The sequence below is a fragment of the Sorex araneus genome, chromosome 9 (genome assembly GCF_027595985.1).
Source record: "Sorex araneus isolate mSorAra2 chromosome 9, mSorAra2.pri, whole genome shotgun sequence".
NCBI lineage: Eukaryota > Metazoa > Chordata > Mammalia > Eulipotyphla > Soricidae > Sorex > Sorex araneus.
Window position 1 is genome coordinate 22,019,467 of NC_073310.1, and position 23,806 is coordinate 22,043,272.

The following is a 23,806-nucleotide window of genomic DNA, read 5'->3' on the forward strand; positions in this document are numbered from 1 at the left end:
AGGTTGAAAAAATTGCCTGTGGCCTACTCACAAATAAAGGACAAATTCGAATTAGATTCTTGGATATTATGATTGTTCATAAATACCACACTCAAGTCTGATTTTTTATGCCTCTCTGATTATTATCTCCATGTAACACCCACCATGGGATACACAACTCAGTCTTGAACCTGGCTAAATATCAAAGCAGGGTAAAATAAACTTGCAAGTTGAATAACGTAAAGGAGATTTGAAGAGAAACAGAAGCAAAACCTATTGTTGCTGGGAGGTGCCCTTATTTGTTGAAACGGCTCCCTCCCTGGTGTGTGGCTGGGTAACCCAGGAGTGACAATCAGCTTCTGAGACTCAGGACAACAGAGGCTTCAGCACAAACAAGTGTGGATGGGGTAGTGACAAGTATGTACCTGAGACACTCACCACCAACAGCCAACCATCAAGAGCAGGTGTTGTTTACACAAAATGGTAACATAACTTTGCCAATGTTAGAGAGAACCTGAAACATGGGAGCCCATGAGAGGGCGTTTCCTGGAGTAGCACCATACTCAGGGATCACTGAGGCAGTCACATGACAACCTAAGACCCAGGAGAGTAGGAAGGTCATCAACGTGTGTGATATCATCACATTAATTTTCCTCTTCAAATCATGTATCAAAAGGTTTATATGAGAAAAATTTATATCAAGGAGAAATATTTTGTTTGATACTTGTGCTATGCAGAACTACAGAGGTGCCAGAGGTAGACTATTGTTGGTTCAATTTCGGGCACCGGATAAGTCTTCTGGGTTTTGCCTTGGGGTGCCAGAGCACCACCATGGTGGCCCTGGTGGTCCACAGTACCATATAGTGTACTTGGCCCAAAGCACGACACAGCCGGGCATTGAACTGTCAGCCCTGTTAGCAGAGTATCACTGGTAGTCCTCCAAGTCCCCATGAATGCCAAAATAAGATAAAAAATCAAGAGAAATAAAAATGAATAATAATGATTTTTAAAGTAATGCAGAAATATCTGGAGTTCCAGGCCAGGCCAGAGAGGGGTGAGCAGAGGCAGGTGCAGGAAGCAGCTTTGCATGCAGGCCCCTCCCTTCTCTGGGGCAGGGGAGGGATAAGAGCTGGCATAGAGCCATGCCCAGGGTTGGGGTGTCAGCAGGCAGCACTCTGGGCATCTCCATCATGACCTGGGCTCTTCTCCTGCTCAGCCTCCTCAGTCAGGGCCCAGGTGAGGCTCTGGGAAGGGACCCGGGCACATCTGGGCTCACCCTTTGTCTCCCCTCCTCAGGTCCATCCAGAACCAGCCTGAACTCACCGGTGTTTTATCTTCTCTTTATTCAGGGATCTGGGCACAGACAGCTCTGTCTCAGCCTCCCTCAGTGTCTGGGACTCAGGGACAGACAGTCACCATCTCCTGTACAGGAACAAGCAATGACATTGGGAGATATGACTATGTCTCCTGGTTCCAGCAGCAGGAGGGCACAGCCCCCAAAATGCTGATATATAATGTCAATAAGCGGCCGTCAGGGATCCCTGATCGCTTCTCTGGCTCCAAGTCTGGCAACACAGCGACCTTGACCATCTCTGGGCTCAAGGCTGAGGATGAGACTGATTATTACTGTATATCATATGTAAGTGGTGACACTTTCCACAGTAGCTTCTATATACAGGGAAGTGAGACAAAAACCTGTTCTCAACCTCCTCGGGCTGCCAAACTTCTGAATCCAAATTATGCTGCTTTTATCTTACTTACAAAATTTTAGTGAATGCAAAGTTTAAATAACAAAGAAATATTCAAAACTTTTTATTTTATAAATTTTTATACATTTTTCCATATTTACCATTTACTATACTCATTTCTAATTTCTCACCATATCTGTATTAAAGAATAGATTGTAGAAGTTAATTTAGTCACTTATAAAATACTTTAGAATATTTTAATTTCTTGTTTTATATATTTCAAAATACTTGTTTTATATCTTATATTTTATATTTTGTCTTTAAGATATTATATTCCTTCTACAGTTTTACTATATTCACATTTGTGCATCTGTTAGCACTATTATTCATGAACTCTTCGATGTCCCTAAAAGTAATTCCTATTTCGTTACCAGTACCTCTCAATTCCCTCCTAGCTTAAACTCACACAACAAAAATATACATTATTGGTGATTATATAAGATCTTTGCAGTCATTTCACATTAATGAAATCATTAACACATAGACCATTGTGTCGGTTTCTCTTGCTTCCTTATCAAGTTTTTTCTTTTTTTTTCATTTTTATTTTATTGAATCACCATTTGGAAAATTACAATGCTTTTAGGTTTAAGTCTCAGTTATACAATGCTGAAACAACCATCCCTTCACTAGTGCCCCTATTCCACCACCAAAAAAATTTTAAAAACACCAAAATCTCAGTATACCTCCCATTCCGCTCCCCGCCCCCCAAATGATAAATTTCACTTTACTTTCTCTTTACTTTGGTGACATTCAATATTACAACAAAAACCTCACTATTATTGTTAGGAGTTCCCCACTAGAGTCATACCTGTTGTGAAGAGATATGAGGTCTCGCGGCCACGATTGTGGCTGCGCAGTTTTGGATTTCTGTATTTTAGCAACTAAGTCCAGGGAAATTTCTTCCAGATATTGGATCATTGCAAGCTTGTAAATCTCATTGATGTCCTCATAATATGGCGGTTGCCATGCCCTTCACCCCCCAACAATGAAAAAGGCAAGAAAGAGAGGGAGAGAGAGAAAGAGAGAGAGAGAGACAGAGAGCGAGACAGAGAGAGAGAGAGAGAGAGAGAGAGAGAGAGAGAGAGAGGGAGAGAGAGAGAGAGAGAGAGAGTTCACCTCCTGGGTGAGCATGGGGCCGTGGCTTAGTTCTCAGTCTGGAGACATTCTGCATGGAGCTGCCCATACCAAAAGTAGTATAGCTGGCCTCTGGAGTCATGCTCGTGCAGCTGCGGAGATGGTTCAATATTTCCATGAAAAATTCCAATCTATGTATATTTATATAATATTATATCGAATATTGGGGTATTCATATACTAATTGAGTATCCATTATAAATGAATTTTTCTGGTTGTTCGGAAACTCTGCAGTCTTGGAAGATAACCTAGATATATCCAAGTTCTGTAATGGAATAACTGTCATTTCTTAATTGATTTTTGTTTATTTTTATTTTGGGGCCACAGGCAGTAATGCTTGGGAATTATTCCTGGCTCTGCACTCAGCAATTATCCCTAGCAGTAGTTGGGGGACCATTTGGGATACTAGGAAACCAACCCAGGTTGGCCATGTGCAAGGCTACCCACTGTTTTATCTCTTCGATCACAAAACAGTCATTTAAAAAACGTAATAGGTATCTTGTAGCAGACTACCAGCTAAGTTGTGTCCAGTCTGCTGCATGCATTATTATCTGTAATTTATTCACTATGCCTGAAAATTACAAAACCAGAACTTTGCTTAGCCTTGAAACTAACATGATTAGGTTACTATGGTTACCCATCTCCAATCTAGCAAACTAGTGAATCATTTGGTTGCTTTGAACTCAGTTACATTTTCTTCCTGCTATCGTGTCTCTTCTTTCCTGCCCTTTACATTCTGGGGGTGCTCAGACAAAGATACAAGCCCTTTTCTAGGTCCTACACCAAATTTCATGCCTTAATGAATTTTTATATTTGTCTGCACCCTACAGGATCTTCAGATAGATGAGTCACCTGGGTGCGGTTTTAATTATGAGCTAGTTTTGTATATAACTCTCATTTCTTTGTACTTTTTTGGTTGTAGCAAGAAAGGGGACTGGAGCAATAGCACACCCCAGTTTGTCTTGCACTCGGCTGACCTGGGTTCGATTCCTCTGCCCCTCTCAGAGATCCTGGCAAGCTACCGAGGGTATCTCGCCAGAAAGCAGAGCCTGGCAAGCTACCCATGGCATATTCGATATGCCAAAAAACAGTAACAAACAAGTCTCAAAATGGAGATGTTACTGGTACCCGCTCGAGCAAATTGATGAGTAACAGGATGACAGTGACAATGACAGTGACAGCCAAGATAGAGAAATTTATAAGGAATACACAGAAGGTTGCAGCCTTCTTACCATAGACTAGTATGCAAAATGGAAGTCATTTTCTCTTCTGGGAATCTGCTTTTCCCTATAGGGGCAGAATAGTAAAGAGGCTCAAGCAGTAAGGATTCTAGCAAGCATTGAAATTGGATAAATTAGCCAGAAAAAAAGGGGAATTAAACATAAAAAAAATCTAAAAAAATAAAATTATTACTTTCTTTGCATGCATTGATCTTCTTCCTGTGACAGTTTCTGTGCAAGACCGAGTTTCAGGATAAAGAGGAACACTGTTGGGTGGGCCCAGGGAGCTCAGGGTAGAAGGACACCTAGAAACCACGGGTGAGCATATGCAGACAGGGATCATGAAATAGTCAGGAGATTTTTCATCCTGTTAAAATTTGTGGAGCATGCACAGTAGCTCTTATCTGAGAACTTGGACAGCAACTCCTACTCCTCATTCCATCCCTCTCAATCCATATAAGTATGGTCACTCCAGCTGTTTTTGTAAAGCAAATATGGTGGGGGCCACATCCGGCAATGCTCAGGGTTTACTTCTGGTTTGAGAGGTTATAGAACCAGTCGGTGTTATATAGACTCCCAGGCATCTCCAACCTAGCTCATTAAGCTTGGTGGACTTCTACACTGTATCCTCATTGTGTCTCTCTGCTGTGCTCTGATGGCTGTGAATGCAATTCTGATTTTGTAGTACAAAGGTCCTAAACTTCAGTGAGAAAAGGGCTTTTGTGGGGGCAAATTTAGCAATTCACGAGGGATTGGGAGGGATGGAGGATTAGTATTTGAAATAGATTTCAAAATTAAAAAGTCTATGTGGAAGAAATACAGACAATCATCATGTCATGATCAAGTGATCTGCACATCAAATAGAACCTACACTCCTAAATATACTTTTATGTAATGGAGAGCATCAAGGTATTTAGAGCAACCTGTGTAGATCTGAAAAAAGTAATAAAATAATAGTAGTATATTTCAACACCACTCTCTCACTGCCTGATAGATAAACTACACAAGAACTCCATAAGAATATGTTTATTTATTCAAAAAATAAATACGAAAATCGGAGTGATAGTACAGCAGGTAGGGTGTTTGCCTGCGGCCGACCCGGGTTCAATCTTCGGTATCCTATATGGTCCTTCAATCATTACCTGGAGTAATTCCTGTGATAGAGTGTGGAAAGAACCCCTGAGTATCACTGGATTTGACCCAAAAAGCAGAAAAACAAATACAAAACCATGGTGCTCTCTTGCACTTGCGTTCTGTGGTCTAGCGCTGCTTTCTCCACCTGGGGTAGCCAAGGCATTGAACAGATAAAGGAGAAAATAAAGACCAGGCCGGTTGGTATCAGTAACAGTTCATTCCAATCTCTTCTGCATTCATCTCTGATCCCCGGCGCCCCATCCACCTCTCTTCTAGCCTTAGTTATATCCCCAAATCATGAAGAATTGGGTAGCAGTTACACATAGGTGTGATCATACAATCAACAGATATAAAGTCCTTTTGTCAGGGGAAGCTTTTCCTAGGACAAATTCTCATCCAGCAAGATGAACTGCCTACGGGCGAATATCATCTCGGGGTGTGTTTCTCCTTTTCTTAGTCCTATAACCAATTAACCATTCATCTTAATTCTACTTCTTAATAATATGAGTCATTTTGTGTGGACACAGTAAGAAATACATTAAGCTTATAGGGTGGCTATTCTGGGGACATCACACTATATAACTCAGACTACAGTGCTCAGGCAAGATTAGTCTTTCCTAACCCTAAACAGGGTTCTAGTCCTGTTGGTAATCTTTGGATCATGACAGAATTTGTCCATGACAATGCTGCTAAATTATAGTTAAGTATTACTGTGCTTGGCCTGGCCCATTTCAATGTCAGGGTAGCTCACAGCTTGCCCTGGGTCCATCCAATCCCTTGTTGGGATCCTGCTTTTTGATGTGTTAGGAACTATGGGCAACTGAGGCTTAAGTCAAGAAAACAGATGTCCAGGAGAGAATATTATTCAGAATCAATTAACTCCCAAGTTACAAAAGCACAGCATTAATTATCTTCCTGTGTCTATACAAAAAAGGACATTGCTCTAAAGTAACTATGCAAAGGACATAAGGAGAAGAAAAAAGTAATATTTCACTTACAAATACAAATCCAGAGTTCTTAAAGGATCTGACTTTATAAGTCAACAGTCTGATTAGGTGATAAAGGTGATGGATAAGTTGGGGAAGCAGAGCAGAGAGAAGAGGTTACAGATAAGCACAGAGGAATGGGAGTACCTCAGGAGCACTGTGATGGGTGTAACCCAATACACCTAAGCTCCCTGTGGCAAAGGTGTAAGGACATACCAATGTTAAGCCTAAAATGTCTAGTGTTATATTCCAATAAACTGAGGAATGGGAATATCTCAGGAGCATTGTGATGGGTATAAGCAAATAAACCCAAGGCCCCTGCAGCCTGTGAGAAAGCACAAACCAATGTTAAGCCTAAAAGGTTTAGAGCTTTATTCCAACAAGAAAACAGTGGTCTTAAAGGAATAAATTGAGAGGACAGGTGTAGCAGATCTTTCTAGAGCTCTTCACCCCTCTCCCACTCCCGATAGTTCGAGTACACATTCTTCCCAAATAAACATTACACATTCTCCAAGATGTTTGCACATCTTGAGACACAACATCTGACTCCATAAATTCAAGAAAATAAGAGTTAAATCAATTATGTTCTCAGACCATGTTGCTTTGAAAGTGAAAGCAATCACAAACTGAAACTGATATGGAGAGAGACTCAAATAGTTAGATTTAAAATTTACTACTGAACAATCTAGGGAAAGTAGTTTTAAACAGGATATAAAGAAGGCCAAAAGATTCCTCTAATCTGGTGTTTGCTGCTCCACAGTCCCAGGGGAGGCCTGCCTCACGCTGATAATACTGGACCCATCTAGAACAGGAGGCAGAGTTCCAACAGGAGGAAGAGCCCTCTCTCGCGGTGGGTCCCAGCAGCCTCCACACTGAACCTTCATCACTTTATTTTATTTTTTTTTTTTTTTTTTAGTAAACAGAGAGAGTGCTTACCTTTCTTTTTTTTTTTTTTTTTTTTTTTTTTTAATTTATTTATTTTTAATTAGAGAATCACCGTGAGGGTACAGTTACAGATTTATATACTTCTGTGCTCACACTTCCCTCATACAAAGTTTGGGAACCCATCCCTTCACCAGTGCCCATTCTCCACCACCCGTAAACCCAGTGTCCCTCCCACCCTCCCCAATCCCATCTCCCCCCCACCCCACCCTGCCACTGTGGCAAGGCATTCCCTTCTGCTTTCTCTCTCTAATTAGCTGTTGTGGTTTGCAACAAAGGTGTTGAGTGGCCGCTGTGCTCAGTCTCTAGCCCTCATTCAGCCCGCAACTCCCTTCCCCCACATGGCCTTCGACTGCAATGTAGTTGGTGATCGCTTCTCTGAGTTGACCTTTCCCCGGAACGTGAGGCCAGCCTCGAAGCCATGGAGTCAACCTCCTGGTACTTATTTCTACAGTTCTTGGGTGTTAGTCTCCCACTCTGTTATTCTATATACCATAGATGAGTGCAATCTTTCTATGTCTGTCTCTCTCTTTCTGACTCATTTCACTCAGCATGAAACTTTTCATGCCCATCCACTTAACTACAAAATTCTTGACCTCCTTTTTTCTAACAGCTGCATAGTATTCCATTGTATAGATGTACCAAAGTTTCCTCAACCAGTCATCCATTCTGGGGCATTCGGGTTTTTTCTAGATTCTGGCTATTGTAAACAGTGCTGCGATGAACATACATGTGCAGATGTTGTTTCGATTGAACTTTTTTGATTCTCTGGGATATATTCCCAGCAGTGGTATTGCTGGGTCAAATGGGAATTCAATATCTAATTTTTTGAGAGTCGTCCAAATTGTTTTCCAGAAGGGCTGAACCAGTCGGCATTCCCACCAGCAGTGAAGAAGGGTCCCTTTCTCCCCACATCCTCTCCAACAGCGGTTGCTTTTGTTCTTTTGGATGTGTGCTACTCTCTGTGGTGTGAGGTGGTATCTCATGGTTGTTTTGATCTGCATCTCTCTGATGATTAGTGATGTAGAGCACTTTTTCATGTGCCTTTTGGCCATTCGTATTTCTTCCTTGGTAAAGTTTCTGTTCATTTCTTTGCCCCATTTTTTGATGGGGTTGGATGTTTTCTTCTTGTAGAGCTCAACCAGTGCTTTATATACCATTGATATCAACCCCTTATCTGATGGGTATTGTGTAAATATCCTTTCCCATTCTGTGGATAGTCTTTGTATTCTGGTCACTGTATCTCTTGCGGTGCAGAAGCTTTTTAGTTTAATGTAGTCCCATTTGTTGATCTCTGTTTTTACTAGATTGCTTAGTTCCGTGTCACCTTTGAAGATACCCTTATCTTCAATATCGTGGAGGGTTTCGCCGACCTTGTCTTCAATGTACCTTATGGTTTGTGGTCTAATGTTGAGGTCTTTAATCCATTTTGATCTGACTTTTGTGCATGGTGTCAGGTCAAGGTCTAAACCCATTTTTTTGCATGTGGTTGTCCAGTTGTGCCAGCACCATTTGTTAAAGAGGCTTTCCTTGCTCCACTTCACTTCTCTTGCTCCCTTATCAAAGATTAGATGGTCATACATTTGGGGTTGTGTGTAGGGATATTCCACCCTGTTCCATTGGTCTACGGCTCTGCCTTTGTTCCAGTACCATGCTGTTTTAATTGTTACTGCTTTGTAGTAAAGTTTGAGGTTGGGGATGGTGATGCCTCCCATCATCTTTTTCCCAAGAATTGTTTTAGCTATCCTTGGACGTTTGTTATTCCATATGAATTTTAGGATTGCTTGATCCATTTCTTTGAAGAATGTCATGGGTATATTTATAGGGATCGCATTGAATCTGTATAATGCTTTAGGGAGTATTGCCATTTTGACAACATTGATTCTCCCTATCCACGAGCAGGGTATATGTTTCCATTTCCTCATGTCCTCTTTGATTTCATGGAGTAGCGTTATGTAGTTTTCTTTGTAAAGGTCTTTTACTTCCTTGGTTAAGCTGATTCCGAGGTACCTGATTTTCTGGGGCACGATTGTGAATGGGATTGCTTTTTTCATGTCCCTTTCCTCTGCCTCATTGTTTGCATATATGAAGGCCATGGATTTTTGGGTATTGATTTTGTAGCCTGCAACTTTACTGTATAAGTCTATTGTTTCTAAGAGTTTCTTAGTAGAGGTTTTAGGCTTCTCTAGATATAGTATCATGTCGTCTGCAAATAGTGAGAGTTTGATTTCTTCCCTTCCTATCTGGATGCCCTTAATCTCTTTTTCTTGTCTAATAGCTATCGCAAGTACTTCCAGTACTATATTGAAGAGGAGTGGTGAGAGTGGGCATCCTTGTCTTGTGCCTGATCTCAGAGGAAAGGCCCTTAGTTTTTCCCCGTTGAGGATAATGCTTGCCGTAGGCTTGTGATAGATGGCTTCGACTATCTTGAGGAAAGTTCCTCCAAAGCCCATTTTGGCAAGGGTTTTCATCATGAAAGGATGTTGGATCTTGTCAAATGCTTTCTCTGCATCTATTGATATGATCATATGGTTTTTATCTTTCCTTTTGTTGATATGCTGGATTATGTTGATTGATTTCCGAATGTTAAACCATCCTTGCATCCCTGGGATGAATCCCACTTGGTCGTGGTGTATGATCTTTTTGATGAGTTGTTGGATCCTATTTGCTAGTATTTTGTTGAGGATCTTCGCATCGGTGTTCATCAGGGAAATTGGTCTGTAATTTTCTTTCTTAGTGGTGTCTTTGTTTGCTTTTGGTATTAGGGAGATATGTGCTTCATAGAAACTGTTTGGGAGAGTTCCTGTTTTTTCAATTTCCTGGAAAAGTTTGAGGAAAACAGGCAATAGGTCTTCTTTAAATGTTTGGAAGAATTCGCCAGTGAAACCATCTGGGCCTGGGCTTTTGTTTTTGGGGAGGTTTTTGATTACCGTTTCAATTTCCTTAACATTGATGGGTCTATTCAGGTATTCCAGGTCTTCTTTCTTCAGTCTTGGGAGATTGTAGGAATCAAGGAATCCATCCATTTCTTTTAGGTTCTCCTTTTTTGTGGCGTAAAGACTTTCAAAGTAGTCTCTAATGATCTTTTGAATCTCATTGGTTTCTGTTATGATGTCCCCCTTTTCATTTCTGATTCGATTTATTAGAGTTTTCTCTCTTTCTTTCTTTGTGAGACTTGCTAGCGGTTTATCAATCTTATTTATTTTCTCAAAGAACCAACTCTTTGTTTCATTGATCTTTCGGATTGTTTTTTTGGTTTCGATGTCATTAATTTCTGCTCTAATTTTTATTATTTCTTTCCTTCGGTCTGGTTTGGGGTCCTTTTTCTGGTCCTTTTCTAGGGTCTTGAGTTGTAAAGTCAAGCTATCTATGTGGGTCCTTTCTTCCTTCCTGAGGAATGCTTGGAGAGCTATAAATTTTCCCCTTAACACGGCTTTAGCTGCGTCCCATAGGTTTTGGTAGCTCGTGTCTTCATTCTCATTTGTTTCTAAGTATCTTTTGATTTCTTCCTTGATTTCCTTCTTGACCCACTCATTGTTCAACATGGAATTGTTTAATTTCCAGGTGTTTGATTTGATTTTCCGTATTTGTGGGTGGTTAGCTTCTATCTTCAGCGCATCGTGGTCTGAAAAGATGGTTGATACAATTTCTATTTTTCCGATTCGATTGAGGTATGTTCTGGGGCCCAGTACATGGTCTATTTTTGAAAATGTTCCATGTGCACTGGAAAAGAATGTGTATTCTTTCTTTTTGGGGTGTAAGGCCCTGTATAGGTCTATTAGGCCTCTCTCTTCAATTTCTTCATTCAGGGTCAGTGTTTCCTTGTTGAGTTTTGTTCTTGTGGATCTATCTAGAGGTGATAAGGCCGTATTGAAGTCTCCGACTACAATTGTGCTGTTAGTGATGTCCTCTTTGAAGTCTGTTAGGAGTTGTTTTAAATATTTAGCCGGTCGTTCGTTAGGAGCATATACGTTTAAGAGTGTGATTTCTTCCTGTTGTACATATCCCTTGATAAACAGAAAATGACCTTCGCTGTCCCTTTTGATCTTTTTCATCCTGAAATCTATGTTGTCGGATACCAGGATGGCCACTCCAGCTTTTTTAAGGGGGTTGTTTGCTTGGAGGATTGTTTTCCATCCTTTGACTTTGAGTCTATGTTTACTCTGTTTGTTCAGGTGTGTTTCTTGCAGGCAACAGAATGTTGGGTTTAATTTCCGGATCCATTTAGCTACTCTGTGTCTCTTGATAGGTGCATTTAGGCCATTGACATTGAGAGAGATTATTGTGATGTGGTTTTGTGTCATCTTTCTGTGGGATTTGTTGTTCTTATGGGGCTCCTCCTTGCCTTACAGTAGCCCCTTTAGACCTTCTTTCAAGATTGGTTTTGAGTCTATGAAGGACCTGAGCTGTTGTTTATCCGAGAAGTAGTGTATGGTTCCTTCGAGTTTGAGTGAGAGTTTAGCCGGATAAAGTATTCTTGGTGAGGCATTCATTTCGTTGAGTTTTTTCACTATGTCCCACCATTGTCTTCGGGCTCGGAGGGTTTCTTCTGACAGATCGGCCGTAAATCTGAGGGGTGCTCCTTTGTATGTGATTTCCCTCTTTGACCTTGCTACTTGTAGAATTGTGTCTCTATCTACAGCATCCGCCATTCTGACTATGATATGCCTTGGAGTCTTTTTATTTGGGTCTCTTTTTGCTGGCACTCTTCGGACTTCTTGTATCTGGACGCCTGCCTTCTCCAGCTCTGGGAATTTCTTAGCGATGATGTCTTTGACTATGTTTTTTTCATTGGGGTTACTTCCCTGTGGTTCTGGTACTCCAATGATTCTTATGTTGTTCCTCTTGAAGTCATCCCCCAGGGCTCTGATTCGCTCTATAGCCATTTTGAGGTCTTTGGCCATGATTTGTTGCTGTCTGTAAGCTTTCTGCAGCTCATCCTCAAGCTCGCTGATTCTGTCTTCGGCTGTAGTCATTCTGCTGTTGAGGGCATCTAGTGAGATTTTTATTTCATCTACCGATTGCTTTATTTGTGAGACTTCGGTTCGAAGGTTTGAAATTTCTGCTCTCATTTCTGCTCTCATTTCTTCCTGTATTTTCTTGGTAGACCGTTCCAGCGCTTGATTCATCTCCTCCCTTAATTTATTGGATGTCTGTTCCATATTTGCTTGGAGTAGGTCGACTCTCCTCCATATTTCCTCTCTGAATTGTTTATCTGAGAGGTCGTAGATGTTGGGAGACTGTTTTGAGGTTTCTAGTATCTTTTCTTCTCCCTCTCTTGGTGGAGGGGATTTTCGCTGTTTCTTCATATTGTCACGGAAGTGCAGAGCTGGCACCTTGTAGTTCTTTATTCCTCTTCGTTTTTGTGGGAAGAAGGGGCTCCGATTGTGCTAAACTTCCCTTATTCACTGATAGCTTTTATAGTGTCAGCCTAAGCTAATGGGTATTTTGCGTAAATGTTTGAGATCGCAAAAGTGAGTTTTCAAAGGAATCCACAGTACGGATTGAGCTGAGGTAGCAAAGAATAACTGCGGCCGCGTTAGCGTTGGCCGCTCCGGCCTTCATCACTTTAAAGGTCCACATCAAAATACCTGAATTGTTGGCCACTTGTGTGATTGTGCAATAGTTCAACTCAACAAACTATATCTGTTCACAGTTTTTCTTCCTGTCATTCTTTGAGATTGGACAGAAAAGATGGAAAGCAGTTGCCAGCTGTATCTTTTAGTATCTTCCAGAGTGGGTGGGGAGGGGTGGCTCTAGCAGCAGGGTGTAAATACTACAAAGACTCATCCTGACCATAAGCACAGGAGAAAACCAATGGGAAAACACGTAGGACCCATCCAGCTCAATGAAGAAAACACAATATCACTGAAGCCATGAACAACACCAGAAAATCCTCAGACAGGTGTCTTCAGTGAAGTTATGATGAGGATGTTCAGTGAGTTCAAAGAAGCAATAGTACAGGTAGTCAGCAAAGCAAAAGGAAGTATAAACCTTGAAATGAGAAAACAATTACAGTCAGAAATCACAGAAAACAGGAACATTGTAGATGATATTAAAAATAAAGTCGATAGAAGCTCTGAGCATCAGAATAACAGAAGCTGAACAGAAGATTAAGGAGGTCCTAGACCAGAATCGAGAAACCACTAGAAAGCAGCAGAAGGTGGAAAATACCCTGAGAAGAAATGAACAGCCTACCAGAGAAGGTTGTGTTCAAAAAGGACAAAATAAAAATCATTGATTTCTCTTGAGAACAGGCAGATAAATGTGCAAAAGAAAAACAAGTTAAAAAATTTGATGAGAATTTCTCAGAATTGATGATTACTGGCACCAAGATCCAAAAGGCTGCTGGGATCCCAGTGAAAATAGGCCCAATCAGGTAAACTCCAAGACATATTGTACCCAAAGACAAAATCCAAATATAGAGAAAGAAGACTGAAGAAGATAAAAAAAATTTATTCAAGGTAAAGACCATTAAATGAACAGCAGATCTACAAATGAGGTTTTATGAGTCAAATGAATATTGAAGGATATAGTGCAGAAACTCAATGAAATAAACATCTCATCAAGAATCCTCTACCTGGCTAGATTATCATTCAGATTTGAAGGAATTATATAGAACTTCATGGACAGACAACAGCTTAGGGAACTAGAAGCCTTGAAACATGTTTTGGAGGAAGTGTTTAAAATGTTCCTATCAAGGGCAGGAGATACTTCCCATCATGTGGAATTGAGGATGGCACTGACTATCGGTTCATCGGGTTGTCCTTCACTAGATTAATAAAGGTTCAAAACATACAAACTCATCATAAATTGACTTTTACTAGTTTCATTTCTGATACTTCTACCCACTGTTTCTTGGTTTTATTGGACCTATTATATGAAATACATTTGTTATATGCAACCAAGTGGCTGGGATGGAACCTGGGGATATTGGTGCAGAGAGGGGACATTAGAGGTGAGAGTGGTGTTGGAGCACTGTATATCTGAAACAACTCTATTATGAGCAACTTTGCCAAACAATGTGTCAATCAACATTCCTGAGGGAGAAAGAAAAAGAATAGTTTCCAAACAATGACCTGGGAGGGGCCCTGGTGGAAGGAAGATTCCTGGAAGCAATAATGAAGATGACATATACCAGAACATAAGGGATGCGACAAAAACTGTGTTAAAAGATAAGTTTATAGTAAGGAAAGCACTCATCAAGAGTCAAGAAAGGGCCCAAATAAATAATATATCTTCATCGGGAGTGATTCTTGATTGTAGAGCCAGAAATAATGCATGGCATGAGCACCAAATGAAAAGAGGAGGAGGAGGACAAGAAGGAGGAGGAGGAGGGAAAAGAGGAGGATGTGCAGGAGAATGAGGAGGAGACATTGGTGGTGGGAAATGTACATTGATGAATGCACAGGTGTTGAAATATTATATGACTGAAACCCAAACATGAACAACTTTGTAATTGTGTATCTCATTGTGATTCAAGTAAATTTTTTTTTAATTTTGAAAAAGTGAATGATGGTTAAAAAAAAATACTGAGCATCACCAGGTGTGATTTCAAAACAAAACAAAAGAAAAGTAGAAAACCAAAGACAAGGAGTTAGGAGAAAACAAGGTGACGAAAGATGAGAAGTTCAGAGGATGTTAGAAAGTAAAAAAAGTGGTAGAAATCAACTTAATTCTGCCGCATTATGAATTTTAGTTATACCATTAGGTGACTCCAGGGGGCAGTGAGGACCTGTATTTGGTACCATCGTTTACTGTGGTTTACAGCAAATCAACTTGAAATTCTCAAGAACTGCCTCTCACTAAGTTAGTCTAAAAGAAGGGAAGTAAGGGTGCCCTGTTCCAAATCTGCTGTCTTTCTTTGAGTACAGCAACACAGAAGGGAAAACCAGAAATTCAGTGTTGTTTTCTGTTAGTTCAATGTGGCTACCTCCCCTGTTTGCCTTGTGTGCCCCACGTTTATAGGGATTCGAATAGTTGTTGTTTGTAAGTTCTTGAAGTTTATATCTGAATTAAGGGGTGTGTGTGTGGTGGGGTGGGGGAATGGTTTTCTGACCTCACTGATAATTTTAACTTGACATTGCAGTCTCTTTTTCTTAAATACTGTCAAGAGTATCTTCCCCTCGTTACCCTTATTTGATATTACAGAGGTGGTTGTACAAGGATGGAGGGATGTGGGGTATAGAAAAACTGACTGTGATGCTTTTCCATTGATTTCTGGTGTTCACTGGAGCTGCACATCACGTGGTAGAAATGCCCCCACTCAGCACCAAGTGTTTCTCAAGGCTGCCCTTCCTGGCCTGGTACCGCACATCTTGTACTGTTCATTGGGGTTGTACTCCATTAAGTTTGGAGTTGACAAACACATTTTTGGCCTTGTTACAGCTGGGGTGTTTTGCGGAGTTGGGAATCTACACAGCAGAGGATAACTTGGGAGTGACAATCTGCTTCTGAGAATCAGCAAAACAGCTGCTTCAACACGAAAAAGCATGGTTGGGGCAGTGAAAAGGACGGGACGTACCTGAGAGACTCAATACTGGCAGCCAACCATCAAAAGCAGGTATTTACTCGAAAGGGTAACCTAACTTTGTCAATGTTAGAGAGAACCTGAAACATGGGCACCCATAAGAGGGCATTTCCTGGAGTGACACGGTATTGAGTGATCATTGAGGCAGTCACATTACAGGCAAAGACCCAGAAGATTAGGAAGGTCATGAATATATGTGACGTCAGCACATTTATTTTTCTCTCCAAATATGGTATCAAAGTGTTTCTATGAGAAAAATTTATATCAAGGAGAATTCACTTGTTTGATAGCTATGCTCTGTAGAAATACAGAGGTGCCAGAGGCAGTCAATTGCTGGTTCAATTTCTGGCACCAGATCAGTTTCCTAGGTTTGTCCTTGAGGTGCCAGAGCACCACCATGATGACTTTGGTGGTCCACAGCACCATACAGTGTACTTGGACCACAGCAGACACAGCCTGGCATTGAACTAACTGCCAGCCCTGTTAGGAGAATATCACTGGGAGGGGCCTTCATGCCTCATTGAATGCCAAAATAAGATTAAAAAGTAAAGAGAAATAAAACTAAATAGTAATGATTTTTTAAAGTAATGCAGAAACATCTGGAGTCCAAGTCAGGCCAGAGAGGGGTGAGCAGAGGCAGGTGCAGGAAGCAGCTTTGCATGCAGGCCCCTCCCTTCTCTGGGGCAGGGCAGGGATAAGAGCTGGCAGAGAGCCAGGCCCAGGGTTGGGGTGTCAGCAGGCAGCACTCTGGGCATCTCCATCATGACCTGGGCTCTTCTCCTGCTCAGCCTCCTCAGTCAGGGCCCAGGTGAGGCTCAGGGAAGGGACCCTGGGCACATCTGGGCTCACCCTTTGTCTCCCCTCCTCAGGTTCATCCAGAACCAGCCTGAACTCACCTGTGTTTTATTTCTCTTTCTTCAGGAACCTGGGCCCAGTCTCCTCTGACTCAGCCTCCCTCCGTGTCTGGGACTCAGGGACAGACTGTCACCATCTCCTGTACAGGAACCAGCAATGACATTGGGGCATATTATCATGTCTCCTGGTACCAGCAGCAGGGGGGAACAGCTCCAAAAATGCTGATATTTAATGTCAATGAGCGGCCATCAGGGATCCCTGATCGCTTCTCTGGCTCCAAGTCTGGCAACACAGCGACCCTGACCATCTCTGGGCTCAAGCCTGAGGACGAGGCTGATTATTACTGTAGCTCATATACCAGAAGTAACACTTTCCACAGTAGCTGCTGTACACAGGGAAGTGAGACAAAAACCTCTTCTCAACCTTCTCAGGCTGCCACATTTCTAAATCCAAGTTATGATGCTTTTATCTTACTTACAAAATTTTAGTGAATGCAAAGTTCAAATAACAAAGAAATTTTCAAAAATTTTTATTTTATAAATTTTTATACATTTTTTCATATTTACCATTTACTATACTCATTTCTAATTCTCTCACCACATCTGTATTAAAGAATAGATTGTAGAAGTTATTTTAGTCACTTATACTTATTAAGAATATTTTTATTTCTTGTTTTATATCTTTCAAAATACTTGTTTTATATTTTGTATTTAAGATATTTTATATTCCTTCTAGAGTTTTACTATATTCACATTTGTGCATCTGTTAGCACTATTATTCATTAACTCTTCTATGTCCCTAAAAGAAATTCCTATTTCATTACCATTAACTCTCAATTCCTTCCGAGCTTAAACTCACAAAACAAAAAGTTACATTATTGGTGATTATGTAAGGTTGTTTCAGTCATTTTACATTAATGAAATTATTAACACATAGACCATTGTGTTTGGTTTCTCCTGCTTCCTTATCAAGTTTTTTCTTTCTTTTTTTTTTTTTTGTTGCTTTTTGGGTCACACCTAACAATGCTCAGAGGTTCCTCCTGGCTCTGCACACAGGAATTACTAATGGCGGTGCTCAGGGGTTCCTCCTGGCTCTGTACTCAGAAATTACTCCTGGTGGTGCTCAGGGGACCCTATGGGATGCTGGGAACTGAACCCGGGTCGTCTGCTTGCAAGGCAAATGCCCACCCGCTGTGCTATTGCTACAGCCCTCAAGTTTTTTCTTTACTTTTTATTTTAGCTCTCAAGATGGTTCAATATTTCCATGAAAATTTCCAATGTATGTATATATGTATAATATTATATCCAATATAGGAGTATTCCTATACTAACTGAATTTAATTATTACTGAATTTTTCTGGTTGTTCAGAAACTGAGCAGTCTTGGAAGCTAACCTAGATATATTCAAGTTCTGTAATGGAAAAACTGTCAATTTTAATTGCTTTTTGTTTACTTTTGTTTTGGGGCCACACAGTGATGCGTGGGAATTATTCTTGGCTCTGCACTCAGCTGTTATCCCTAGCAGTACTTGCGGTACCATTTGGGATATTACGGAACCAACCCAGGTTGCCACGTGCACTGTTTTATCTCTTTGATCACAAAACAGTCATTTTAAAAAACATAAAAGGTATCTTGTAGCAGACTACCAGGTAAGTTGTGTCCAGTCTGCTGCATGCATTATTATCTGAAATTTCTTCACTATGCCTGAAAATTACAAAACCAGAACTTTGCTTAGCCTTGAACCTAACATGGTTAGGTTACCATGGTTACCCATCTCCAATCTAGCAAACTAGTGAATCATTTGGTTGCTTTGAACTCAGTTACATTTTCTTCCTGCTATCATGTCTCTTCCTTCCTGCCCTTTGCATTCTGGGAGTGTTTGGGCAAAGATACAAGGCCTTTTGGGGCCCCACACCAAATTTCATGCCTTACTGAATTTTTATATTTGTCTGCACTCTATAGGATCTTCAGATAGATGAATCACTTAGGTGCAGTTTTAATTATGAGCTTGTTTTGAGCATAACTCTCATTTCTTTGTACTTTTTTGGTTGTAGCCAAGATAAAGAAATTTATAAGGAATACACAGAAGGTTGCAGCCTTCTTACCATAGACTAGTATGCAAAATGGAAGTCATTTTCTCTTATAAGAATCTGCTTTCCCCTATAGGGGTAGAATAATAAAGAGGCTCAAGCAGTAAGGAATCTAGCAAGCACTGAGACTGCGTAAATTAGCCAGCAAAAAAGGAGAATTAAACATAAAAATAAATTTAAAAAATAAAATTATTACTTTCTTTGCCTGCATTGATCTTCCTGTGACAGTCTCTATGCCCAGACTGAGTTACAGGATAAAGAGGAACACTGTTGGGTGGGCCCAGGGAGCTCTTGGTAGAAGGGCACCTAGAAACCACGGGTGAGCATATGCAGACAGCCATCATGAAATAGCCCGGAGATTTTTCATCCTGTTGAAATTTCTGGAACATGCACAGAAGCTCTTACCTGAGAACTTGCACAGAAACTCCTACTCCTCATTCCATCCCTCCTGATCCCCGGTGAATTGCTAAATCTGCCACCACTAAAGCCTTTTTCTTACTACAGTTTAAGAACTTTGTACTACAAAATCAGAATTGCATTCATAGCCCCCAGAGCACAGCAGAGAGACACAATGTGGATGCATTGTAGAAGTCCACCAAGCTTAATGAGCTAGGTTGGAGATGCCTGGGAGTCTATATAGCACCAACTGGTTCTATAACCTCTCAAGCCAGAAGTAAGCCCTGAGCATTGCTGGATGTGACCCCAACCATATTCAATTTACAAAAACAGCTGGAGTGACCACACTTGTATCAAAATAGATTTCAAAATAAAAATGTCTATGTGGAAGATATACAGACAATCACCATGTCATGATCAAGTGATCTGTACATCAAATAGAAATTACACATCTAAATATACTTTTATGTAATGGTAGATCATCAAGATATTTAGAGCAACCTGTGTAGATCTGAAAAAGTACTGACAGCAATAAAATAATAGTAGTATATTTCAAAACCACCCTCTCACTGCCTGATAGATCAACCAGACAAGAACTCAGTAGGATCATGTGTATTAAAAAAATAAATACGAGAATCGGAGTGGTAGTACAGCAGGTAGGGTGTTTGCCTGCGTCTGACCCAGGTTCAATCTTCGGTATCCTATATGGTCCTTCAATCATTGCCCGGAGTAATTCCTGTGGCAGAGTGTGGAGAAGAACCCCTGAGCATCACTGGGTGTGACCCAAAAAGGAGAAAAACAAATACGAAACGACGGTGATCTCTTGCCACTTGCATCTGTGGTCTAGTGCTGCTTTCTACACCTGGGGTAGCCAAAGGCATTGAACAGACAAAGGAGAAAATGAGGACCAGGCCGGTTGGTATCAGTTACAGTTCATTCCAATCTCTTCTCCATTCTCCTCTGATCCCGGCTCCCCCTCCCATCTCTCTTCTAGCCTTAGTTATATCCCCAAGTCATAAAAGATTGGTAGCAGTTACACATAGGTGTTATTGTAGGGAGCCATCTACAGAGCTTGGCTCTTATCGGCTAGTCAAGCGGAGGCTGCTTGGGATTCCTGTGATCTTATCATTTCACCGCTTGTCTCACTAGCCAACGGCCATGCCTGATCAACATTTTACTATTGTTCCTGTGGGGGTCCAAGCATGCATACCACCCCCTCCCACCAAGAGGTATAAGTATTGTAACTGCTGTGAATAAACTCTCTCTCTCTCTCCTCCTCCTTCTGGCTCTGCGTCTGTTCATTCGGTTGCGTCCCCTCCTTAGCCCCACGAGGGGTCCTCCCTGCGGGACAGGATGGGACCCCACATCTGGCGCCCAGCATGGGGCACTAGGGGACCACCGAACGCCTGGTCAAGTTCACATCAGCTGACGAATTCACGGAAAAGTGAGTGTCTCTGAGGGTCGCCTCTCTCTTGGCGCACACCCTGGTATGGGACTGGGCTCGAATACAGTCTCGTGTTAAGGACGAGACGGTCACTGGCGGAAAGGCTTGAATTCCCTTGTTTTGTGTGTATGTGTGAGTGATTGTGCAGTCTTGGACGTCCTCGTCCTTGTACTGAGTCTGTGGCTCCACGACTTGGCATCCTTAAGATCCCTTTAAGGTTACGGAGTCCGATTGGGCTCTCTGCGATTCCACGAGGAACATATGGTCTAGGGTGGTGCTGGTTTAGACACCGGCCGCAAGTCACCTCTCAGGCTGATCCACTATGGCTAAGTTCCTCACCGGCCAGACATGCATCTGAGTGGTTTGTTATGAGTGTCCCCATCCCCCCCGCCCCTTCTTGTGTCTTTTGTGTTTTCATTTCTGTCGAGTTGGCAGAAACTACCTCCCAGTGTAGATAGTCACTGGTGGGAGGTCGAATCCCTTTGTCCTGTGTTTTCATTTCTGTCGAGTTGGCAGAAACTACCTCCCAGTGTAGACAGTCACTGGTGGAAGGTCGAATCCCTTTGTCCTGTGTCTTCATTTCTGTCGAGTTGGCAGAAACAGCCTACCAGTGAAGCAGTTACTGGCGGAAGGCTTGAACCCCTTTGTCCTGTGTTTTCATTTCTGTCGAGTTGGCAGAAACAGCCTACCAGTGACCCTTTCTTTTCTCTTCTTGCTTTATGGCCTGCTTATCCTCTGTTTCCAAGGCTCCCTCAATCTGTGGGGATGAGGCCACCCCCATGCACAGAACTGACTCCTCAAATTCTACTACTATAGACTCTGACCATCCTGCTTTCCTACCTGAGCCCTCCCAAGCGGAGGCGCCTCCAAGACTTTAAAAAGAAAAACGGCAGTTGGCGACTGCTACAGGATCTACGAGCAGTAAATAAAACCATAGTCATTTTTGGGGCGCTTCAACCTGGACTGCCGTCCCCAGCAGCCATTCCTTCAGAAATGTATAAGACAGTACTTGATTTAAAAGACTGCTTTTTCTCAATTCCCTTGCATCCTGATGATCACCCCCGCTTTGCCTTTAGTTTGCTAGCTTCTAATTAGAAAGAGCCCAATGTACATTGGAGCAACCCCATTGTCAGGGGGATAAGACCAAAGATAATGTGGACGTCCGTAGGGCAGGTTCAGGAATTTCAGTGTGAATGTGGTGAGTGGGTGCGCACCCTCGTGAAAGAAGGACCGGTCCGAGCGAGTGCAGGAGTGTGCTTTGTGCGTGTGCCTTTAGTGTGTGTGTAATTGTCTCATTATCTTTCTCTTAGTTCTGCTTATTATTATCAGCAGAGAAGGCAGGAAAATGCAAGATCATGTGGTTAAGTGTTTGATAATATCAGCAAATAAAAGTATATCACTAAGGTAGCCTATCCCCAAATCTGATAAGAAGTCACTAGTTCCCTGCCTCAGAACTAGTCTTGACCAAGAAAGAAAAATGCTAGCATCTGACCACCTTAGGTTTCAACAATTTTGAAAAGGTTTTGCCGGCTTATATCAACAAAAGCGCTTTCTTGACCCATTTTTAACAAGCAGGAAACGGGCTGGTCAGGCAGAGAAACGGGGAGCAATGTTCCCAATCGGCCGACAGGGCTTAACTTTGCCCTGGGGACTTGTTCCTTCCTTTCTCAGTCTATCAGTTTTTTCCTTGCCGTTTCTGAAGGGCCACATCGATAGATCAACTGCAGATGTGTGCACATGTACGTGTGGTGTTTTTAGTGAACTTATTGTCTGTCTGTTTGTTTGTCTGTCTGTCTCTCTATGTGGAACACTTGAGTGCTGGAGCCAGAGTGAAAATCAGTGGTAAAAATTAGGCCTGGGGAAAACAGGATCGTCTCAAGAGATCAGAGTGATATGCAGTTCAGCAATTTAAAGGATCTATGTGATTTTGGAACCTGTTAGACCAGGTTTAAACAAAGATTTCTAATTAGAATGTGGCGCCTACAACGAAATTGAAATTTTTAGTCTAAATTTCTTATTGGAAGAACATTAATAGTTATTAACAGTTGAAATTCTTTTGAATTCCAGTAGCTGTACTATCTAGAAAAAGCTACAGAGCTGGAGCCAGAAAACTAAAAGTGAAATAAGAATTCAGAGAGTGCAAGGCTTTATCTTATAAGCCTCAGCCAATTTTAATGAGGAATTTAGCTGTTTTTCAAGCAACAGAGGTACAGAAACCCTCAAAATAAACAAAGTTTACTTGTGTTTCCATAAACATTTGACAGTCCAAATGCTTTTCTTTCTATGCTATTATCAAAGTTTGGTTAAAAAAAAATATATATATATATATATATAAATACCCAAAGGGCTTTTTCTGTGTTTGAAAGCATATTTGTATTGTGGAATTGATAAAGTTAGAAAGCTTGTGATTTGAACTAACTAAGGTACGAGAACTATTGAACTTAAGCCAAAGAAGATTTACTCATGTTTCATAAAAATTGATGGTTTAAAGGTCTTATGCTGTTGTGTAAATGTACATATGCATCTATATTGGATTATTAGAATGTGAGCTGAAATAGTTGTGGTTAAAAACAGGTTAGAAGAGTAATGGTTTAGTTAAAATATGTTTTTCTAGAGTTATAAAATTGGTTGCAAAATTTATTCTACAAGTGTTTTATTTGATCTGAGACTCGGTAACTAAAATTTCTATTGATACTTAGCAAAGAATTATAATAGATTAATCTCAGGTGTCAGCCTGATAGTCTAAAGCCATAGTATTGGGCCTTGGTTAAAGTTTGAGATGTGGGAACTTTTACTGACTATTGTTAAGTCAGTCTATCCAGTACATGAAAATGCATGTTATTATTCTGATAACTTTATTCATTGCAAAGCTTTGTCACCAGGTATCATACCTAGCTCGGACCATCAGAGAACTTTGTACACAAGTGTGAGATCCTTAATGTTTTATGGTAATCTATGAGTGTTTTAATCTTTATATTTGTGTTTTCCTAGAAATCAGAATTCTAAGATGTCTCCTGGTTAATTTCTAATGTGAAGTGAACTTTTGCCAAGTGAATATATGTTGTAAGAACTTTCTAAACCTTTTTGAATATCTATAGAACTGACAATGCTTTTGAAATGGTATGGCAGAGTAGTTTTGTCGTGTTAAATGAGATGATTGATAATTAGTGTCCAAATTTGGGAAGTCATGTTGTACTGAGTTTAGTAAAATAAGAGTTTAAATTTGTGGGACGACTATAAGGAATATAGATGTATGTCTTAAGTCAGAAAGATAATGGATGCAGATATCATCAGTTGGAAAAAGGAAAGTAATCCTGTTAAAGTGAAGTTGATTTTGAAATGGGTTGAAG

General features: G+C 41.0%; 2 gene segments (V, D, J or C); both read left to right on the forward strand.

Moving 5' to 3' along the window:
- The first annotated feature begins 1,169 nt into the window (after positions 1 to 1,169).
- LOC129407072 (immunoglobulin lambda variable 2-18-like) lies at positions 1,170 to 1,750 on the forward strand. The segment is given in 2 exon segments: positions 1,170 to 1,215; positions 1,329 to 1,750. Coding segments are annotated over 2 exon segments (468 nt in total).
- A 14,681-nt stretch (positions 1,751 to 16,431) lies between these two features.
- LOC129407100 (immunoglobulin lambda variable 2-18-like) lies at positions 16,432 to 21,820 on the forward strand. The segment is given in 3 exon segments: positions 16,432 to 16,480; positions 16,594 to 16,890; positions 21,317 to 21,820. Coding segments are annotated over 3 exon segments (408 nt in total).
- Positions 21,821 to 23,806: the final 1,986 nt, after the last annotated feature.